This window comes from Patiria miniata, unplaced genomic scaffold, assembly GCF_015706575.1.
Source record: "Patiria miniata isolate m_02_andy unplaced genomic scaffold, ASM1570657v1 HiC_scaffold_29, whole genome shotgun sequence".
In the NCBI taxonomy this organism is placed as follows: domain Eukaryota; kingdom Metazoa; phylum Echinodermata; class Asteroidea; order Valvatida; family Asterinidae; genus Patiria; species Patiria miniata.
Genome location: NW_024037068.1, coordinates 25,942,352 through 25,963,377, shown reverse-complemented (window position 1 = coordinate 25,963,377; position 21,026 = coordinate 25,942,352). Strand labels below are relative to the sequence as shown.

Sequence of the window (21,026 nt, the reverse complement as noted above, 5' to 3'; positions counted from 1 at the left end):
GGCGGCCGCATTGTAATGTATGCATTATGCGGGCGCGCTTGGGCAAGATAATGAATATGCATTATTTAGTTCATGACCTCGTGTTTGTATGGCCAGCCGCGCCGCGCGCCTGACAAACGTCATAAACTATGATGCATATTTTAAGGCCCTCAGAAGGCAGACGGAGTCGGAGGAAGCTTTCTGATTTCAGAAGTAGGGTAGGGCTAGGACGGCCAAAGTTTAGTGGGTGCACTCGCACTTATTTGAGTCTCGCTTTTCGTTTCAGGAAGTACCGGTACATGAAGTAATGATCATGAACATGAGAAGTTGGGGAATATATCAGATACGAGACGTTTGCCTGTTGTTTATGGTGGTCGCAATCACCAGAGTGAAAGGTAGGCTATGTGCTGACTGGGACATAACGGGAAGTGCTCAAATTTAAAACGATGCAATGTTCAGTATAATACATGTCAGTGGTTGTGTACAAAGTCTATGGAGAGTTAGCAGGGTGACCGTAAGGTCCTGGCCAAATTCTGCTAAATGCAATTCAAAAGTCTGTCAGATTTATCAAAATTATAATTAAGCACTTGTTAATTCATTGTCCTTTTCTCTAGCAAAAAATAAATGAGGTAAACACTCAATGACAATTGTACATAACTGGCATGCTGAAACAGCGATTCTGCGTAGGCCCCCTACACATGTTCCGTGTTGCCGCGTTGTGCGAAGCGGGATAGGAAAGCATGGCGGCGTGGGTGGTCTGACACTGTTTGGTCGGGATCATGTTGCCAGGACACGGCTGTGACCTCGTGAGGTGAACCAGAAAAGACAACCATAACTTTTTTGTAGGCCTAATTAAGAGATAAAAATCAGTCAATTCAAAAATAAAAGTTAGGCAACGGTCGAGTTGGTAAACGGTCGAGTTGACTTATGCAGTTGAACACACATCGGTGGAGTTTGTAAACGTCGAGTTGGTCCAAGTCGAGTTGGCAAATAGTCGAGTTGGCCTGACACCCCTGAGGTACATTGTACAAGTAGAGATCGATGATTGAGATCGAGGTACTTAAGTTTGCTTATGATCTGGATGAAAAGTGAAATTTCACGTTAAATTTTGAGAGCTCCCCTCGCGATTGTGAACACGTTAAATTTCCGACTCGTGTTTGTACAATGCCCTGTTGTCGTGCTCAGCGTTTGTCCCGAGTGTGATTCCGTTACCGAGCGTGATGCACCGATAATGATAATGAGTAAACTGTATCTCGTACGAGTGCAATTCAAATGATGATTCTGATAGGGGAGTCGGGAACTACGTAGCTTGAACTGGTTTCCGCTCATAAAAAGCTGCCCTAGTTACAGACTCCCTACATGTATCATTGTTCGAAATGCACTTGTGTTTACAAATAAAAAAAAACGAGATCCAGTCTACTCATCATAACTAATGCATCGTGCCCGCTAACAGAATCTCACTCGGGATGAGGGAACCATTAAATGGACGCTGGGCATGACCACATGGCATTGTTCAAACATGAGTCGGAAATTTAACGTGTTCATGATCGCAAGGGGAGCTCTTGGAAGTAAACAGTTTTCACTTTTCATCCGGATCGTAAGTGAACTGTAGTTCCTCGATCTTATTCATCAATCTCTACTTGTACCTCAGGTGGTGTATCTAATTATTTGGAGGCCGTTTTAAGGGTGAAATCTGATGTTTTTGTTGGGCAATGTTGGGTTTTTGGGTCAACGGCAGAATGTGTCATGTGATGGCAGCGCTTTTGCTTGGACCCTACTGTCGCGAGACCATGTCCGAATGTGGCAATAAGTTGGTCCCAAGTAATTACTCGGACTAACATGACTAACAGACTAATGGAGAGTCAAGCTAATTTTCGAAGTATTTCCTAACAAAATTGGAAATTTTTCTCAGTAAATAAAGGCCACACTAGGAACATACCGGTATACCTGAAAATGGAGAACTTTGTCAATTTTTTATTTTCACATTAAGACTTTATTTGTACATGTAGTTTATTTTTAAATGCTTTCGAAGCACACTCACCCTCTTTAAAGAGATAGAAAATTAGTCCCCCCTTTTTTTCCCATAGGCAGAGTAGACTCTATGTATAGTACATGTACATGTACTTATTTTAATTTGGAGACATGGTTGGGCGATAGTACTCCTAGAATCATAAACTATCACATTGCGTTACCAATATTTTTTTTTTTTACCATTTTCACTTGTACCCCCAATCAAAATCCTCAGATTCCACCCCAAAAACAGTCTTCAAACTGCCTTATGTGCCCCTGTACATGTAGGCTTCATAAATGTTTAGAACAAACATACGCAAATTACCCTCCGTGACTGACATTACAATGACGCATTAGATTCATGATACCTGTGAATTAACAACAAATTAACTCTGAAACAGTACCTTTTCTGTCAACAAGAGAAGTGTCAACTACGTGTTACTGTATTGCTAAACCAGTACCGGTATTTGAAGGAGCAAATTCACTTTAAGATGTTCAGAGGGTGGAACATGCATTAAATGTTGTAAACTGTAGGGTAAACTGGGGTAAAAAACGCCCAATTTTTAAGTTTTTGTTAAATATCTCAGTAGTACATGTACTTGGAGACACTAGGAAATAAATATGTGGTTTTATGCAATACCGGTACATGTTCATGTCTCCTCTATCAGGTGCAAATATAATATCATGGCCAATATATTGATAAGGGGAAATCCTCCCCCCCCCCCCCTCTTCGGGAGGAAGTTTGGCGGGTATTTTTACCTGAACCTCGGGGTAAAAAACGCCCACCCACATTTATTAAAAAAAAGGGCTATACAACAGGTTTTCCTGTAGTATAGTCATAATATTATTGTGATTAATTTAATATTGAGGGATACGTCATCAAGTACAAATAACTTTTCAAACACAGCTGGTTAATTATAACTACAAACTTGATCATTTGAAACAGGTATTTATGTGGAAGGAAGTGGAACATGAGCGTGTAATTCACCCATATAACAAACTTATAGGCTTACATGTACCGTACATGTACCGTATGTATACATACTATGCAATACCTGCCAATATTAAAAAATCTATTTCAATCATGTTGAGCCAAAGCGCTTTCCATGTTATTAGGCGTGTGAACATGATGTTTCTGATGAAGCTCTGCTTTTAAAGCATGAGAGCAGAAACCAGTCTAGTTGGGTCTTAGAACCATTTCTAGTCATTTTTAAGGGAATAAATGTGTGCTCGAGAGGTTTTTATCACTCTGTTTAAGACCACTTAGAGTCTGGGTGCTGCAGGGTTCTCCCCAGGATTTTTTCAAACCTGTGGGGGAAGTTTTGTTGTGATTCACCAACCTGCGAAGCCATGGCGTGGGGTTCGGGGCCCGCTTAAGGGCCCCGAAAAATTTTGAACTTTAGAGGCTCTCTGGTGCATTTTAGAGCAAATCTGGGGAGTCTTTGAGGAAGATTTTCCCTTAAAATTTAGAGGAGATCATGTGATATTTTTTGTAATTAAAAAAAAAAATATATCAAAATGTTTAACTTAAAAAAAAAAATCAACATTTCAAAACCTGTGTTAAAACTTCCTGATCTAGAAAGTATGAATTATATTAACAAGCAAGTTTCAAATTAAAAAATTAAGGTGAAGAAAAATATCACTTTTGCTTCCGATTACATGCCTTTCAAAATAGCGTCGGTAAGTCGGAAAAATTATTTCGCCAATTTTTTGGGCTGCTGATTGAATCATGGAGGAATATTAAAAACACTTGATTGAATGGAGCATATTGAACAAGGAATCATGTAGTTTTGTGCCTGGATTATTTTCCTTTGCACCACGAAAATTATCAAGACTGACCATCAAAAGTGATTAAAACTTGCCTCACCTAATTAAAAATATATTTGATGTAGTTGATTCCACAATATGTTTAACGTACATCATGGCCCCTGGCGCCGTCAACATTCAGTCTGGCCGGCTGTACATCGCGCTGTGCTCACCGACATGGCGCAGCATCAGTGTGCATTACTGAACTGTGTACGGCCCATCCCATGTGGCTGAAAATTTTGCACCACTGCTTCTAAGAAGCATGCTACGTGTACGATGTTTCACTATACGTTCGAGCTTTGCAATCTCGTCATTTTAATGGAAAATACATACACAGAAATTAGAGATCACGTTCTGTGAATTAATTTGCAGAAATTCTCTTTCTCCATCGATGTTTGTTTGGTGTTTTTACGATCCAACTTCGGCCGAAATCATCATGTATGCACGTACAAGGCAGTAGTCACTGGTTCCGGTCCTTCATCATAGCATTGATACTGTTAGCACGCGAAGGGAACCAGTGTACCATGTACTCCTAGAACTATGAGGCTCCACGTAGTGGAGCCTCATAGGTTCAGAACCCCGCAAAATTCTTGTCAGCACAAAACACTAATTCAGTACAAAAACGTCCATCCCAACCAAGCCGTTTCCCACAGAACCGCTGCACAGTTTGCCCCTAAACTCCGTACAATACCTCATGACATACTCACGCTATGTGCACCCAAAAAACATCGGTGGATTCTGTCGTTTTTTTTGCAAAAATGATGGAAAATACATGTATGCCCTTTCCGCACTGAGCCAACCTGACACTTGAAATTTGCACGCGCGCAGAATGATCGCAGTCATTTTCGGTCCGATCGCTCGGAGCGCGCCGCGGGGGGTATGGTGTAGGAGCGGAACGATAGTATGCGCATGCGTACAAGTGCGAGTACGTACCCCCCGCGGCGCGCTCCGAGCTAGCTAGCTACCGAACCCGAATATGACTGCGATCATTTTGCGCGCGTGCAAATTTCAAGTGTCAGGTTGGCTCAGTGCGGAAAAGGCATATTTTCCATCATTTTGCCGAAAAACCGACAGAATCCACCGATGTTTGTTGGGTGCACATAACGTGAGAATGTCATGAGGTATTGTACGGAGTTTAGGTGCAAACTGTGCAGCGGTACTGTGGGAAACGGCTTGGTTGGGATGGACGTTTTTGTACTTAATTAGTGTTTTGTGCCGACAACAATTTTGCGGGGTTCTGAACCTATGAGGCTCCACTACGTGGAGCCTCATAGTTCTGGGAGTATGTACCATGCTGAATGCGCTAATATATAGCTGGGTGCTGGCGGTCGTCGCGAAAGAACCGTCATCGTGTGCATTTTGATCACACATGCAGCATCAGAAATACGGGATTTTTGTCAAGATTTTGAATGTCAAGATGAAATTATGGCGTATGAAACGATAATGTTGTGCATTTTAATGGCTTGTGTAATAAATTATATTGTGCGTATCGGGGGCTGAAAAATGTGATCGGCATTTTTGTCGGCGTATCGGGCCACAATTCCAGCGTATCGGGCCGATACGCACGTTTGTACGTGGGGAGAACCCTGGTGCTGATAATTACCCGAGCCGGAGGCGAGGGTAATTATCAGCACCCATACTCTAAGCGGTCTAAGCGGTCTCTAAGCGGTCTCTAAGCGGTCTCTAAGCGGTCTTAAACGGAGTGATAAATAAATAAGCGGTCTTAAACGGAGTGATAAATACCGACCGAGCACATATATTCCCATTCATAAATACCTTTTCGGTTAAAAAATATCAAAGAATTCGTTCAAAAAATCCAGATTTTGTTCAACAAGTTCACTTCATGCTTTTTGAAACATCCCTCTGGCAAAATAATGGAGTGTTCAGCTGGCGAGTAAGATGAAAACAACCCTTTTATCGCAATTGACGCGCGCGTGGCATGTTCTGCGCGATATGGCGCAGAACGCACCTGGGGCGTTGCGTTTGGAATTTTGAACTATAAAATTCTGACTCACTGCAGTGTTGCGCATGCTTACGTGAGGATTGCGAACGTTCAACCAATGAAACGGTAAGAGGCACTGGATTTTTAGAAGTCCACATTTTATTGTGACACTGGAAAAGTGTTTAAGACCAGCTAGCCATGTCTTTATCATCCGTTTAAGACCGGCACTGATGAGCTTATGTTGAATTCAATGTTAATGTATTGCATTTACCTATTACATGTTAACCTATGGCGTAATTCCGTTACCGCCCAGGCGTAATTCCGTTACCGTGATAAAAATGCAAATTATGAAAACAGTGATTATTTTTTCAACTTTGTTCTGCATTGTAGTTAACAACAACTCTGAACTCTACAAATGACAGGTAGTGTCCAATTTTAAAATTTCAAAACTTCAGAGAGTTTTATTAATTTATGCAAGAACTCAAATATGCTTGTCCTCTGTCCGTAATTCCGTTACGGACAGAGTGGTTTATTTATTTCTAGACTTTTCAGAATATGCCCTACATGTACATGTACTATCAATTTTGGGAAAGAATCATTTTGAAATTTTGACTCTCATGTCGCATTTGTGTGGAATTGCATGTTTTTACAATTCTGCATACTAAATTTCAATTCCAGATGTTGAAGCACAGTCATCAACACTTGACGGTCCAAGCTGGGTGGATAAGGATGGAAATGCAATTTTTACATGCACCCCAATTGGAGGTGGTACGTTGCGTGGGGTAGAATGGAGAAATAGCAGCTTGGAAGAAACTTCAGACATTAACAATGCTGATACAATCATACAATATATCGTTGGTTCAGCTCCAGTCAACAGAGACCCGTCTCACTATGCCTTTGATAGCACTGATCCTGGTAACCCCATGACAGTCCAGTCAGTCACGCTTGATGATGAAAGCACTTACTGGTGTCGTCTTAACATACAAGGCACGGGAGATGTTGATAAAAACACGCAGATGCGGGTTCGAGGTGAGAAGTGTGTGTTTGTTTTGTTAAACGTTTATTCCTTTACATTCTATCTTTATGATGAGGCAACAGACTTCGTACTTCAACATTAAACACAAAAAGTGTGTTTCAGGTTGCGAACCCCCCTCCCCCCACCAAAACAAAAAAGAAATCGATCTACAGATCTTGAACAGCGTAAATATAGTTGCAGATGTGTTCGATACAATGATATTTCATGATATTCCGATTTTATTTTCATATCGGAAATCATATCGATCTCTAAAAATAAAATTGGAATATCGTGGAATTCGATATCCTTTTGTAGTAGGCCAACTGCATGCTTCTGAAGTGCAAAAGTTCCGCTAAAGCACTCCCATGAAAAACCTCGAACCACAAATTCACTCTTAATGCAAGGTTTTTACATATTAAGGGGCGGAGCCAACTGACTAACGTACTGGTACGTGTATTGGATTTTGCTTCTTCCATGCTGTACAAACAACACAATGCAACATGACAGTCTTTTTAACCAGATTGTTCTGATTTTCCCCACTGACTATGTGGGAGACCATTACCAGGTAAAAATGTAATCACATGCGTCTTCTCAGTTACAAGTTCATGTACCGGTATGACTTTCCATTGAGTTAACCGGTATGCCTTGTGAATTCAGATCTTTCCATTTGTCAGAAAAAAAGAAAAAAGAAAATGGGGAATAGGTGTACCATATTCCATCTGACTGGCACATCACTTGATCATGTCTTAAATGTATGAAAGGTCTTATTGTTCCCTTTGATATCACATTGTAGGTAGTGACACTTGCAATCTTGAAAATTGAGTAAATTGTTCGCTTATCAGCCATAGCAGACATGTGGGCAATTCCACACTAATGGGCCCAAAAGTGTGACATTTGAGAAGACCTTTAAGTTTTGATGATAAAAGCACGATCTTAGTCTCTCAATTTTTGCTGTAAACATTGCAAGCTTTGAACAAATATCCTCACCTGCAAAGGATATAACTGGTTTTGTTTTTTAGAAAAATATAGTGAATATTGTTTTAAAAAGTGTTACACACGTATCAAAGGACAGACATTTTAGATAAAGTCTTACAAAGTAAGCATAAAATTTCATGATCCCCTAATGTTGACTTATTTAAGAAGATGTACCCTGGAGGAATGCTATCAGTCAAAACCTGGAAAACTCAGAGTCAATGTGAAGAATTGTTTGATATTATATAATCAGGATTTATACGAACAGACTGGACAGTACATTTGTTACAAAATGTCTGTCCCTGTTCGTACATAACCCTAATCACATCATAACTTTGAAGCCAGTGTGAAAACTGTTATATTTTGGTTTGATAACAGTGTAAAATGGCTTAATAATGTCACTGGAAGCGCCTATTAGAAATTGAATTTGTCCTAAGCACCCTTTTCCTTGCAGTGTGTTTGTCCATGTTACCAGTATACAAATCATGCAGAAAAGATGCCTATTATTTTCTCCCATAACAAGATAACATGTTTTGTCTTGTCTTATCCTAGTCACTTTCAACTTAGCAAGGTATAGGGTAAAAACAGAAGAAAATACTAGCTCATCTTTTACCCTCTATATGCAACATCCATAAACTTATCTAATTGGCCCATTAGTGTGGAATTGCCCATGTCCACTCTTGTGTGAAATTTTAGATGATCAAATGGGTAGATTGCTTTTCTGTTGAAATTCACCCTTTCAGTGAATTGCATGTTTCCACAGTTCCTGTTGACAACACCACCATGTATATGAGTTACAATGGTAGCACCTATACTGGTAACGAGGGGAATATCGACATTCTGGGTGGCACAAAAGACGTACCCTTCAATTGCACAGCACCAGGAATTAAGCCAGGAGCGACAGTCTTCGTATGGACACTGGATGGCTCTCCGGTACCATCTACAGGTCCACCTACACAAAGTCCCAATGGAACTAATGACAAGTTAACAGATAGCACCAGTACAGTAATACTGGACATCCCAGATGATGTTACTAAACCCTTGGGGCTCTGTTGTGCGACAACCAACAGGCAGGATGGAAGCAGTGAAACGGAGGCCTCGATCTGCGTTACACTGAACTTGATACAATGTAAGTACAGTAAAATCTTAGAATCATATTCATTGTAATATTTGACAATTGTTGACTATGGTTATGTGTGATGTTTGTAAAATTGGAGGGGCACATACTGGGTACGTGTAGCAGCTGAAGCAAAACCTAGGGTGCACCTTGAGGAGGAGGTTTAAAAAGGCCATATCCCACATCACAGTCAGTTTTGTTTTGATATGTCGCTAAAAAGCAAAGAAAATCAATAACTGCAGTGAATGCAAGAAATAAACAGATCAATTTCAGCCTAAAATGACAGATTATCTTTCCCCAAAAAGGGAAAAAAAAAATTATTTTGTAAATCAAAGACCAATAACCAACTTAAAAGACTGAATCTTTAAAAATACATGTAACTAAACATTGCTAAAAGCAAAGACTAAAACCTGAAACCTAAAACCAACACAGTGTGAATCAATGGATCTTAGAGTACACTTTGACGAAAATCCATGACTTGACAAGCAGACTAACCCAAGCAGGAAAACACTCCAGGTTGGAGGAACATGTAGTTAATGTGAACTTGTCTCTGCTGGTCTATTGGCTGTACTAAATGAGGCTTGACTATGTGGCAGATTATATAGGGGAAGGGGGGGGGGGGGGCATCTAAACTGACACTTAAAATTATTTCTTTTTCCCGAGGGGAGCTACTAAATACACTGTATACAATGAAACTATACTCTGCACCCTGAACGTGACCAGTAGGAAGGTCATGAGTTCAATGTTGACACAGAACTATAAATCTTAATTGCCCTTACCCTCTGAGTTCAAGCTGTCACAAAACTATATATCTTCAATCTTAACCTTGCACTGACCTGACCTGAACTGGGGAGTTTTCCTTGAACACTGCAGTCAGTGGCCTTGTCACCCACACAGCCCTGTTTGACCTCAGTTTCTTGTTCCGAGGTCAAGCACGCTGGCCCAAAAACGTACGCGAGATTTTACGAGATTTATTAGAGACTACATGTACAGAAAAATACAAAAAGTGCCTCGATACATGTACTGTTTATCCAAGATGGCTATATAAGTGAAAACTTGAACTCGTGTGCTTTGTTTTGATACCAAAAATAACTGCTTTTGACAAATAAAAAGTGTTGTTACAGCTTGTCAAACAAAATCATATTTTTTTATCAACAAAATCGAGGGCTGATAGTTTTTAGGTGTACATTTGATTCTTAAAAAAAAGGCCGAAAGGAACGGCAAGGCTCAGTAGACAGAGGAAGGTATACGCTTCATTTTCATGTGAAACACGTGCAGGAGACTTCTAACGTTTGGTCCAAATCGCCGGTTGAAAAATGAAGACTTTTGCGAGATTTCATGACCTGCAATCACATGTACGCGTGTAAACGAATGTAAGTATGCCGACGTACGTTGGCCTGAAAACATTGTAAATAGCACGTGCTAACGTGCAATGAATGACTTGTGAATATTAAGCAGGCCATACTGGAGCTCGACCAATCAATGGGCGTATGGGTCACAAGGTCACACCGTGTTTGGGTTCCTCGCTCTATGCTTTACAATGGCGACGATCTTTTGCGCGTCAAAAATGGAAGTTGTTGAAAACATTGGGTGTACATCGAATTCTTTAAATATTAACGACATCACGTTCACAAGATTTATTGTAGATGAAGGTTCACTCTTTCCTTTGATTACCTCAACATTTGGGAGACTTTCGTCGTTGTCGGAAAAAACAGGAATTTCATGACCTTAATTTTAGTCAATTTGTCCGTGAAATAATATCATCCAAATGCATCCAAATCCTTTTTTTTGAGAAAAAAATACCTTGATGGATGTATGAAGAAGGTCTTTAACTACCTAAAACAACTTTTTATTGTTTGGATCGGTTGTGGTTTGCCATGAAAATTGCGAATTTTCTGAAGCCCTTTTTACGGCCATTGTTCGCTGGCCTCGCGTTGCTGTCACTTGGACGAAAAAATAAAGCAGCTACGCGTGACACGGCAACTGACTGACTGTACACCAAAAAAAAAAACCACCTTGTCATATTCTTGTTAGATTCTGTTTTGTACCTCAATATCCTGTACTAAACTTAACAACTAAATCTTGGCCCTGCCACACTGGACGCCCTGTGTATTTTTAATAGGAACCTTCTGATATCCTCCAAACTCAACCATTTTACTCAAACCCAATGCCCACTCTTTGTAAGAATCAGGCATACCGGTAGTTACAGATAATAACCTAGGAGAGTCAGGCTTAATTAATCTTACGTATATTTTTATGTACTAGCGTAAAATCTACACTACTTGCATTTGCCAGATCTTTGTCAAAAGAACCCTTGTGAAAACAGAGTAATGAGAATGGCATGCCTAACTGCACCTGTACAGAAGTATTCACAGGAGATACTTGTTCTGAAATAGGTTTAGTTTTTACGAACAGGACAAAATCAACAGAGGAGTCATGTGTAGACAGGAGTACTCTTTTGTGAATTAACTACATAATTATGGATACCATTAGGCCTAATTGTGTGTATTTATGACCCGACATAAATCAAGGGCAGATCCAGAACAGTGGGTCCACAGTGGATCCAAAACAATATGGCATTGGGTTCCGGGCCTGCTTACATCTATATATATATAAGAGAGAGTTTAACTCGGCCTCCGAGACGATGTTTGCTCATGAAAGGATCCGAGACCGCGGGCTCCCGCGGCGCCAAAATCGCTCCACGTCCGTGGAAAAATACGGAGGGTGTCTTCCGCCGGGTCGGACACTTCGGGTCGGACACTTCGGGTCGTCCCGATTTTCACGTACGGACCGGCGATCCTTTTCGTCTATTTTTCGTGACAGCATTTTGCACAGGAATTTTCCGTCGTGTGCGCTTTCACGTTGACTGCCTGGCCGCCCCCTGTGCTGGCTTTTCTGCGAGTCTAGACTGTGCGAGGTCAGCGAGGTCAACGTAGGGGTTTCGTTTACGTGTTCTACTCAGCCGTACTGCCAAAGCGTTCACCAAATTGTGATATGGGGTGACCTTGGTAAAATATTTTTTCTCCATGGTGCGTGGCCACCGAGTGCCCCTATTCTTTCATATGCTTCGCTTGCCGCCCCTGCGCCGAGTGCAACGAATACTCAGAAGTACTACACATTAAGTATGCCTTGCGCGGTCTGACCAATCGAAAGTCTACACTGCGTAGTATATCCGGGCTATGCAAAACTGTCGATGGCAACGCGTATTGCAGCCTGCTCCACACCCTGGAAACGAGGTTGGGTCTACGGTGCTCGCTATTTGCATGATTTGAAGCACAAGCATGTGAGTGACGTGTATAGTGCTCTGTTGCTTCCATCGTGTGTTAATACAGCTCCATGCTTCCATCAAGGCTGAGCGTTGTGAGTTCGCTGCCCGCCACAGTGTTGCGTTATAATTTCGGGGGCCTGTCTGGGATCAACGAAGGATCGATGCATTGCTTCAAACATCGCGATCTTAAACGCAGTCACACAAAAAATCAACGAAAATGTGTCCGATCCGGCGGAAGACACCCTCCACATTTTTCCACGGACGTGGAGCGATTTCGGCGTCGCGAAAGACCGCGGTCTCAGATCGTTTCAGGAGCAAACATTTCTCGGAGGCCGAGTAAAATTTGCTCTTATATAGATGGTTGACCCAAGTTGAATAACAGTTGACTCGACAAGTTCCTCGCAGACAGTCTCGCAAATTGTAAGACGTTCAAGTTTACGTTTGTTGAAGAGTCCAATATACTGAAACTTAATTATGACCTTCTTAATCAGCCTTCGCCTGTGTACTACGGCAAGCCTTTCAAGTACGTTTTCTCACAAATGCCACTGCCTCACAAAATGCCAATTTAACAGACCAAAGGGAACATTTACAGACTGTTGCCATGGTACATAATTATCATGGGCGTCAATCGGTGGGGGACGGGGAACCCCTCCACCCCCCCCCCCCCATTTTAAAGCGGTGGAGACTTTTTTGGTCCCCCCCCCCACTTTTCTCCCCCGAATAAAAATTGTAGCTACTACATGTATAATGATTCCATTACTCAGAATAGCTGATTCAATGACACCAAACTCGAAAATGATGTTTAAAAGATGATCTTCCTTTTCCAAATGCGACTGCCTCACAAAAAGCCAATTTAACAGACCAACGGCAACATTTACAGACAGTTGCCATGGTACATAATTATCATGTGCGTAAATCGACGGGGGACAGGGGACCCCCCCCCCCCCACACACACACACACATTTTGAGGGGGGACATTGTTTGGTCTCCCCCCCCCCCCACACACACTTTTTCTTCCCCGAATAAAAAATATTGTAGCCTACAATAATGATTCTATTGCTCAGAATACATGTAGCTGATTCAATTACTCAAAACTCACAACTTTCACAGATGATCTTTTGCTCAAATTGGTTTTAGTGATCAGAAATTGCCTCAGATCACACCACAGAAATTGATATTCTTTAACTGCATGTCTCACCAACTATATCCCCCATTTACATTTAACTCCCCACATTTTCATCCCCAACACTACGCCCTACCCGATCTATGATCGGGTAAACCAGCTTGTGTATAAATAAATGTGAGGCCCCACTTTTTTTTTATTCTTGATGCTCTATGGTGCAATCTGAGGCAATTCCTGTAGGTGACCACTTTAACCATTTCTTTTTAGGAAAGGAGACGATGGTGGTGTACATGTAGTGTACGGTACATATATTGCAACATCACTTAAAAAAACAATGTTTGTGTTTATTTTTGTTGGGGGGGGGGAGGGGGGGGGGGGCATATGGCTCTTGTTTCCCCCTCCCCCTGGATCCACCCTTGCCCTACTGCACCTGTACATGTAAATTGTTTTTGTCTCCAATTCTTTGGGATCTCAAGGAAGTTTGTCATTTGGTAGTCAGCAGACTGTTTGGTGTTTGCCATTTTCACCCCTCCCCCAGCTCGGGTACGTTTTTAAGCTGATTTTTTTGTCTTCAGGACACTGAAACTGAGCTCTGTTGATCATCTGAATTGTATTGATACATGTTACATTGAAATAATGTCAATTTTATGTACATGCATGCATAAAGTAGTGGTACATGTACAATAGTATACAATGTACAATTGGTAGGGTACGTACATTTAATGTATTCTTCAAATGAAATAACAATAAGCACCTTGCATCGATCAAGTGACTAGCACATGTAGCTGTATCGTCAGCACATGTGTTGAGCCTGTGTGCTACAGCAATCTTAATTGCAACACATCAATAAAGGTATGTTGTATTCAATTCATTCAACTGTCAGTATTCTACCATTGCCATTCTCTATGCTTTATAATCAGCTCATATTCTCTGTCAAGTTTGCCTTTAAATGTACAAAACAGTGCATGTATTTTGCTTGAATTCTTGCTTGCAAACTATGTACAAATAATTGCTCTCACAGTTTTTGCCATCATCAAAGTTGGCCCCTACATACTGTGCAAAGCACTACACATTTTTTTGTGCTTGCTAATGATACATGTACAATTACATGAACGGGAACGCTGCTTTTCTGGTGTACCTGGATAAGCCGGATTAATGATGTTTTTATTTTTTTTATTGCATAAAACAACTGACAACCAGGGTATTGCAATTTTGCTACAATAGGGAACATTTTTAGAACATCGGTTTTTTTTTTTACATATTTTTACCTGATTTAGAAAGCTAAAATTTTGTTTGTATTGTGTCTGGAATTACAAGGATGCTTGGTTTAGAACAAGTAAATATGTTGGTGGGCGACACGTTTACAGGAAGAAAATTGAAGATTCATGCCTTTGTCGTAAACATCCACGCAAGCACGAATAGCAAGTGTGTGCATACGTGCGCAAGTCTTCACATGAAAAGTTTGTACAGGATGTTAATACATTGTAAGACAAAAGCGTGGATCTCTGATTTGTTTTCTATAACCACGTTGCCCATGGACACAATAACTTCCTAAACCAAGCATCTACACATTTCTGGACACAAGGAACATTTGAACGAAATTTCAGATTCCTTCATCTGGTAAAATATGAAAAAAAATTGTAAAAAATGTTTACTATGACAGTGGAAGTTCACATGTATGATGGACTCCAGTCTCATTGTACTTTACACAATTGAGAAGTTCAACCTGTTACGTATACACGTAGGCTGGGTCAGCCTGGCTGAGACCGCATGGTGTGTGAGGACTGTTTTCATGGACATCATGCATGCATCCATGTACATCGACATTCTAGTGCTAGTATGGGTTTTTGGCCTGGAAAAGTTACCCGCTGGTAAGAAATGAGAAGGAGAGGTTGTCGACATTAACACTGTCTAGATGTCATCTGATCGATCTCCCTGCATTTTGCATGCTTTGTCATACATGTATACCAGTATCTGTGTTGATAGCCACTCTAATGCTTTGAAGTAGTCAAGGAAGAACTATATAACTTCACATTGACAGCAAGTTTTTACATATTTGCTATCTGTTTACAGTATTATAGCAGCTACACTTTTGGTCCTACCTGGTACATTCATTGTATACAAAATGTAGCCCCACATACGTGTGAGTACAAGAAATGTACAAGGGAAAGCCTACAGGATTAGTCCTCAATTTCTACAATACCGGTACTTTTAGTTTATTAACTAGGCCAAAAAAAAAAAAAAGTCTGTCTGTGGTCAGCGCGCGCGTCAATTTTAATCATGCGCATCAACCTTTTTTGTCTTCAAATTGTCCGCGGTAGCTACAGCAGTGCCCTTTATTGCCGCACCTCCTCAAATTTGTGTACCGAGGAATGTGGAAATTGCACCAAGGCAAGTGATGGAGGGCACCAAGGCAAATTATGGAGGGCCCCAATGTACAATGTATATGAGGACACAACAAAAGCAAAATACCGGTAGTACCCACCTTGTCTGTACAATCCAAGCCTGAAAAAAAAAGGCCCCCCCCCAAAAAAAAACCTCGTCGCCGTATCAATTCTGGAACTTTGGTCTGACCAGAGACCGAAAAATTTTTGTTTTGTTTTTGTTTTGGCCTTACCCCAAATTATTGCTAGAAACAATCATAGAAGAAAAACTGCACTAAACTTGTATAGGGAAAGTGCATACAGGTGTTGTTTTTTCAAGCCTTTCTCCCTCCAAATGGTCTACAATGTAAAGGGATGCTAACATGTATTTGGTTGCCTTACATGTATTTGTACATATTTGTTAACAAAAAAAGGTACACGACAAGTTGGCCAAAATGTCATACAATGCTTATTGCTTCAAGTACATACGGTACCTGGCTCTCAGCTGTACATGTATTTGAGTTTGCATGTTACTTTAATTTATAAGCAAATCGGATCATTGCCATTATCAAGGTTGCGGTGCCACTCTGCCCCCCCCCCCCCCCCCCTTACTTTACATTCATTGCATGTTCAGGCCATTTTATTCCTCCACGCTTTCTGCCCTATTTAAATTTGTTCTGCCTAAATGTATATTTTGTAATCATAAAATACTGTTGCTGCTTAGAAAGGTTGATGGTGGTTGATGTTTTTTTTACATTATCTGTTTTAGGTCACATGAATTATGCATCCGGATTCAGTCAACAAGATTTACAATTGTTCCTACATGTACTGGTACTTTGTTGAGAATCTAAATGAGTTGGTTAACCTTTTGAATCTCAACAAAATACCGGTAGGAACACTTGTAAATGTTAACACAATATTAAATTTGAACTTCAAGTGCTACGGTATTTCGCTCTTTTTTTACGCATTTCACTGAAAGTTTTGCTAATTCCAGCCTTGTGAAAATAAGTGTTTTCCTTTTTTTCCTCAAACCACATTTACACCTCCATCTTTTATCTTTTTCAGGTGGAGCTGGCAGTATCCTGTACAGACTGGATGTGATTCTTGCCTGTCTTGCTTTAGCTGCAGTTTATATGTTCAACCATGGGATTTAAGTGTCCCCCTGTCAGTGTGGATAAATGAACCTGCATGAGCGAGTTGTCACACTGATAAGAATTACCATCCATAAAATCGTGAGGAATAACAGTCACTGGTACAAAGTAGTTTAAGTAGGTTTTTTATTTTTAATTTTTTACCAATCTACCGGTACGCACAGACCTAGCAGATGAACATTCCAGTTGTCTTATAGTGACTGAAGCATTGCATCAGCCACTGGATGCCGTCTTGAGGATTTGGAGACTCTTTGCCGAAGTTTTGCTCTATATTTAGTATAAAAGGCTTCAGACAAATATGAGCATATTAATTATATTAGACACATGAACATGATGGAGATCAATAATTCAATGTCGAAATTTGCAGAATAATTCAATATCCAACAATGTTCATTGTAAGCTCACGCCATGCAGGCCCCTCTCTCATTTTAGACAACTGTATGTGGACAACATGCATGTACTTCAAATTGCGCATGCTAGAAAGACCCTCATTTAAATTAAAAACTAAAAACCTCCCTAAGTGAATTAAGTTGAAAATCCAATCATGTGTACGTTTAAGCCACCCCCCCCCACCCCCGGCCCCTCCCCTTTCAGACATGTGCACATACATTTGTATGATTATGGCCGAAAATATATTTGTTTCTAATTCTACACTAACCTCAGTTCATGTTGATTGTATCACATTGACACAAGTTGTGTCTGTGATGCTGTGTTCATGTACATCTACATTCACGAGTTCAGCTCTTCCCAGACATATACCCTTTCATTGAATGACGTGCTGGTACATGTACAATGTACAATGTACACATGTACACATGTACATGTACATATACATGTACATGTACATGTGTATGTACAAATGTTCCTGCAAATGGGAAAGCATTTGATACATCATGCATTCGGAATTGATTAGGAGTGGCTGTAGCTGTATGTGACACATACACTTTGCATTGATGGTAGGCCTATGAGTCATGAGTATGTACTGTAAATTTAATGCTCTGTTGTCTTTACACTTGAAATGAAACATGGATTCACTGCTACCACATTAATCTATATACAAAGGCAATTATGACTTGATAAAGTAGTTCCAAGATTGTATTCAGGTTTAGATTTTAGGCTACATGTACTAGTACATGTGGGGTAAGTTGAAGCATATGGTTCAATGGTGTGTGCTTGTATCTATAGCTTGTATGACAAATCATCAACAAATATGGACTTTGGTTGCATTTCCTGGTGTCTGCCTCTTTATGCAAATCCCCAGTTTTTTGTGTTCCATGACCTTGGTGATCTTGCCACAAGGTTTCCTGGCTAGCAAGACTTTCCTTCAGTAACTCCATTGTCAAATGTAATAATGGTGATTGAATGCAGTAAACTGTATCTCAAAAAGTACACCAGAAGCAGCCCTGTGGGTGTACATACTTGATTTGTGCCCTTTGTCAAAGGACCATGCATGTGGTTATTTCAAGTGCAGGGACAACTGAGTGTTTCTCTTTGGTAACATACATGTACATGTACATGTGTACAGTGGCGTGTAACTAGGGGTTGGGGGGGGGGGGGGGTGCATTCCCATCGAAATTGCTCCCCCTCCCTCTATTTAAATTCTTGAATTGCACATAACAATATTGGTTGCCTTCAGGGGCCCCCTTGAGAAAATGGTGCACCCCAAGATGCCCCTTAGAAGTTGGTAACACACATTGTAATTTGTCTGAATTTCAGAAGGCTTTGAACACTTGACAAGTAATTCTGATCTTCTTCTTACATTTAACACGTCTCTCCAACCATATTCCCTGCTCTTTGCTCCAACGTAGTATTTTGCAAGAGACAAATTTATAGCTGAATCCATTTCATACAAATGTATAGACTGCAATGTGCATAGAGTAGCTTTAAAGTTTAAAGCTAGGATCCCACAGTTTCAGCAATACACTTTTGCTTGCTGTTCAACTAAAAATCCAACAAATAAGTTTTGCTGCTTTATATTGTTGAATTAAGAGAGTACGTGAATTAAGATCATGACATAGGCCTACTGTTTCTAATGGGAGCGGCCTGGGATCTCAGATGATACCGGTATTCTCATTGTTACTTTTGGTTTGATGTTTACCATGTTTAACAGGGAAACCATATTCCAATTACCATTTGGATACACCCTGTAAATATAACGTTTTCCATTGAGCAGGGTCATGTTAATTGTGTGTTCTAAAAAGTGTTCCCATTAAATTTTGAAAGCATTGAGAAAGAAATACTACATATTTTGAGATGATCCCTGATACATGTAATGAGATTACCTGTAGGCATAGTGTGCAATTATGCATTCACCCATGCACACACGTGAAGAGTGTACAATTGTTATTTTTGTTGTTTGTTTTGGTTTTTTTTTTTGGTCAGTCATGTTTTATTGAAGTTTATATGCTTAGCATAATTAAAAAGGATTAAAAAGGATTCATTGTTAGTTACCTAACTCATACATTGGTTGCTTCATATTAAAAAAAACCAAATTGTGCACAAAGAAAGCTCAATCTGAGTAGAAAAAAGTAAATCGTATTTCAAATTGTCATGGAAATATACGAATTAGTCGGAGAGTCTGAATGAAACACACTTTTTTAAAAGAGACTTTTGCATCTTCATTGCAGTGAACAAAAGGAGATCATCAGGCTGTTATAAAACAATGTGTTCAAACAATTATTGGGAACGGGAAATCAAGACGGATGTCAGAAAGATTAAATGTAACTCCATGCTTCCTGAATAACAAGAGTCCACCCAAATCAAATAGTGTGCTATCTATGCTGCTATTTATACAGTGTATGGTACTCGCATATTACTTTGAAAGTAAACTACATGAATGTATATTGAGTAGTTGCAGGGGTTCACAGTCTTGTTTTCGTAAAAAAAACCCAAAAAACAAACAAACAAACACCCCCACATAGACACGCTATTGTCCCTTATCCTCATTCCTTTGTTAACTTTTTAGCAACAGCTCTCATTCATGTCATTGGTTCTGTACACGAATTTCAGTCGTGGACTATCGATCAATTGTGGGCGTATGTTTTGTGCCCTAACCCTTTTGTCCTACCGGTCCACAATTGCCACAAAACACACCCAAAAACCGTGAAAGGTTTGGAGTTGGACAGAATGTTAATGAATTCAGTGAAGTCATGGTCCTATAAATGTTTAATACCAGGTTTTCTAATCACATAAAAAATAACACACAATCCCATTTGAAAAGAATACAGAATACATATAGTAGCAGGTCTGTAAATTCTTGAATTAATAAACATACTGCATTCTATGACTGAAGTGGGAAGAATTCAGTGTACACTCATGTACATTTTTGTACATGTATAGGTTGATAATATGTTACACCCATTTCCTAGACAGTAAAAAAAGGTCACTGCAGTTGTATTGTGTGACACTGTGTTGTGCTGTAAACAGTTCATATAGATTTGCACCCTGTAGCTGGATGAATTCAGGGCATTAATTATTGCCCAGTCCCTCCATTTAGATGTGGGAATTCTCTTATACAGTCATCCTGTAAATAGTCCTCAGAGGATTAATGAATAACTGTTGGAGATTACTGGTTAACTGTTGACAGTTAGCTTTTTTGGATAGCTCCATGGTTAACCACAAGGTTCCCACTGTGTTTATTTGTGTGGGGTCAGTCAGGTCATTGCACTCTGCTGTCTGCTTGCCTTTCAGGTCATGAGGTTACTGTTCACTGACCACAGGACCCTGTGATACAGTGATAGGGCCTATACTCTGGTACATGTACAGTACGTAGCTTGTGCACACATGTGTGTACATGTACAGTACATGTACATTATACCTGTATGCTAACTACCAGTACATGTACATGTATGTATACTACATTGCTGAATTTCAGTTTGTGAATATTTAATATGCTTTGTTATTTGTTGACCCGCGGTATATGTCTAAAGTGACCTGACCATTTGATGAGGTTCCTAGCTCTTTACCAGTCATGCCTATTTCTACATGCAACTGCAGCCATTTATTGTGCCAGTTTTGTTCCATGTTTGGGGCTTTGTTATTGTCCTCATGTTTGACCTTGTAGCCATTTGTAGGTGACCAGACTTGACCCAATTAATGATGTATGTCATCTCCAGCCACAATGCTGATGTACAAATGCATGTAATCCATAATGCATGAGATAGTTTAGTTCCCCGAAAAAAATATTAACACTATGTGCAAGTGATATACGGGTACCGGTAGGTTGAGAAATGCTGAAAATGAATACAAATGTGCATTATTTGTTTTGTGTACATGTACAT

General features: G+C 40.2%; 1 protein-coding gene across 1 annotated transcript; it reads left to right on the top strand.

Annotated features, from left to right (window-relative positions):
- The first annotated feature begins 269 nt into the window (after positions 1 to 269).
- Positions 270 to 20,015, top strand: LOC119736032. The gene is made up of 4 exons (XM_038210020.1): positions 270 to 374; positions 6,416 to 6,766; positions 8,488 to 8,853; positions 16,661 to 20,015. Exons 1-4 carry the CDS (start codon positions 287 to 289, stop codon positions 16,747 to 16,749), a joined length of 894 nt encoding a protein of 297 aa, XP_038065948.1. The 5' UTR covers positions 270 to 286; the 3' UTR covers positions 16,750 to 20,015.
- Positions 20,016 to 21,026: the final 1,011 nt, after the last annotated feature.

Excerpts from the sequence above, each read along its gene's own strand:
- LOC119736032 (XM_038210020.1), top strand. The coding sequence starts at position 287 with ATGATCATGAACATGAGAAGTTGGGGAATATATCAGATACGAGACGTT. Across the intron at positions 375-6,415 it reads CGCAATCACCAGAGTGAAAG|ATGTTGAAGCACAGTCATCA; the intron begins GTAGGCTATGTG and ends TTTCAATTCCAG. Across the intron at positions 8,854-16,660 it reads TACACTGAACTTGATACAAT|GTGGAGCTGGCAGTATCCTG; the intron begins GTAAGTACAGTA and ends TATCTTTTTCAG.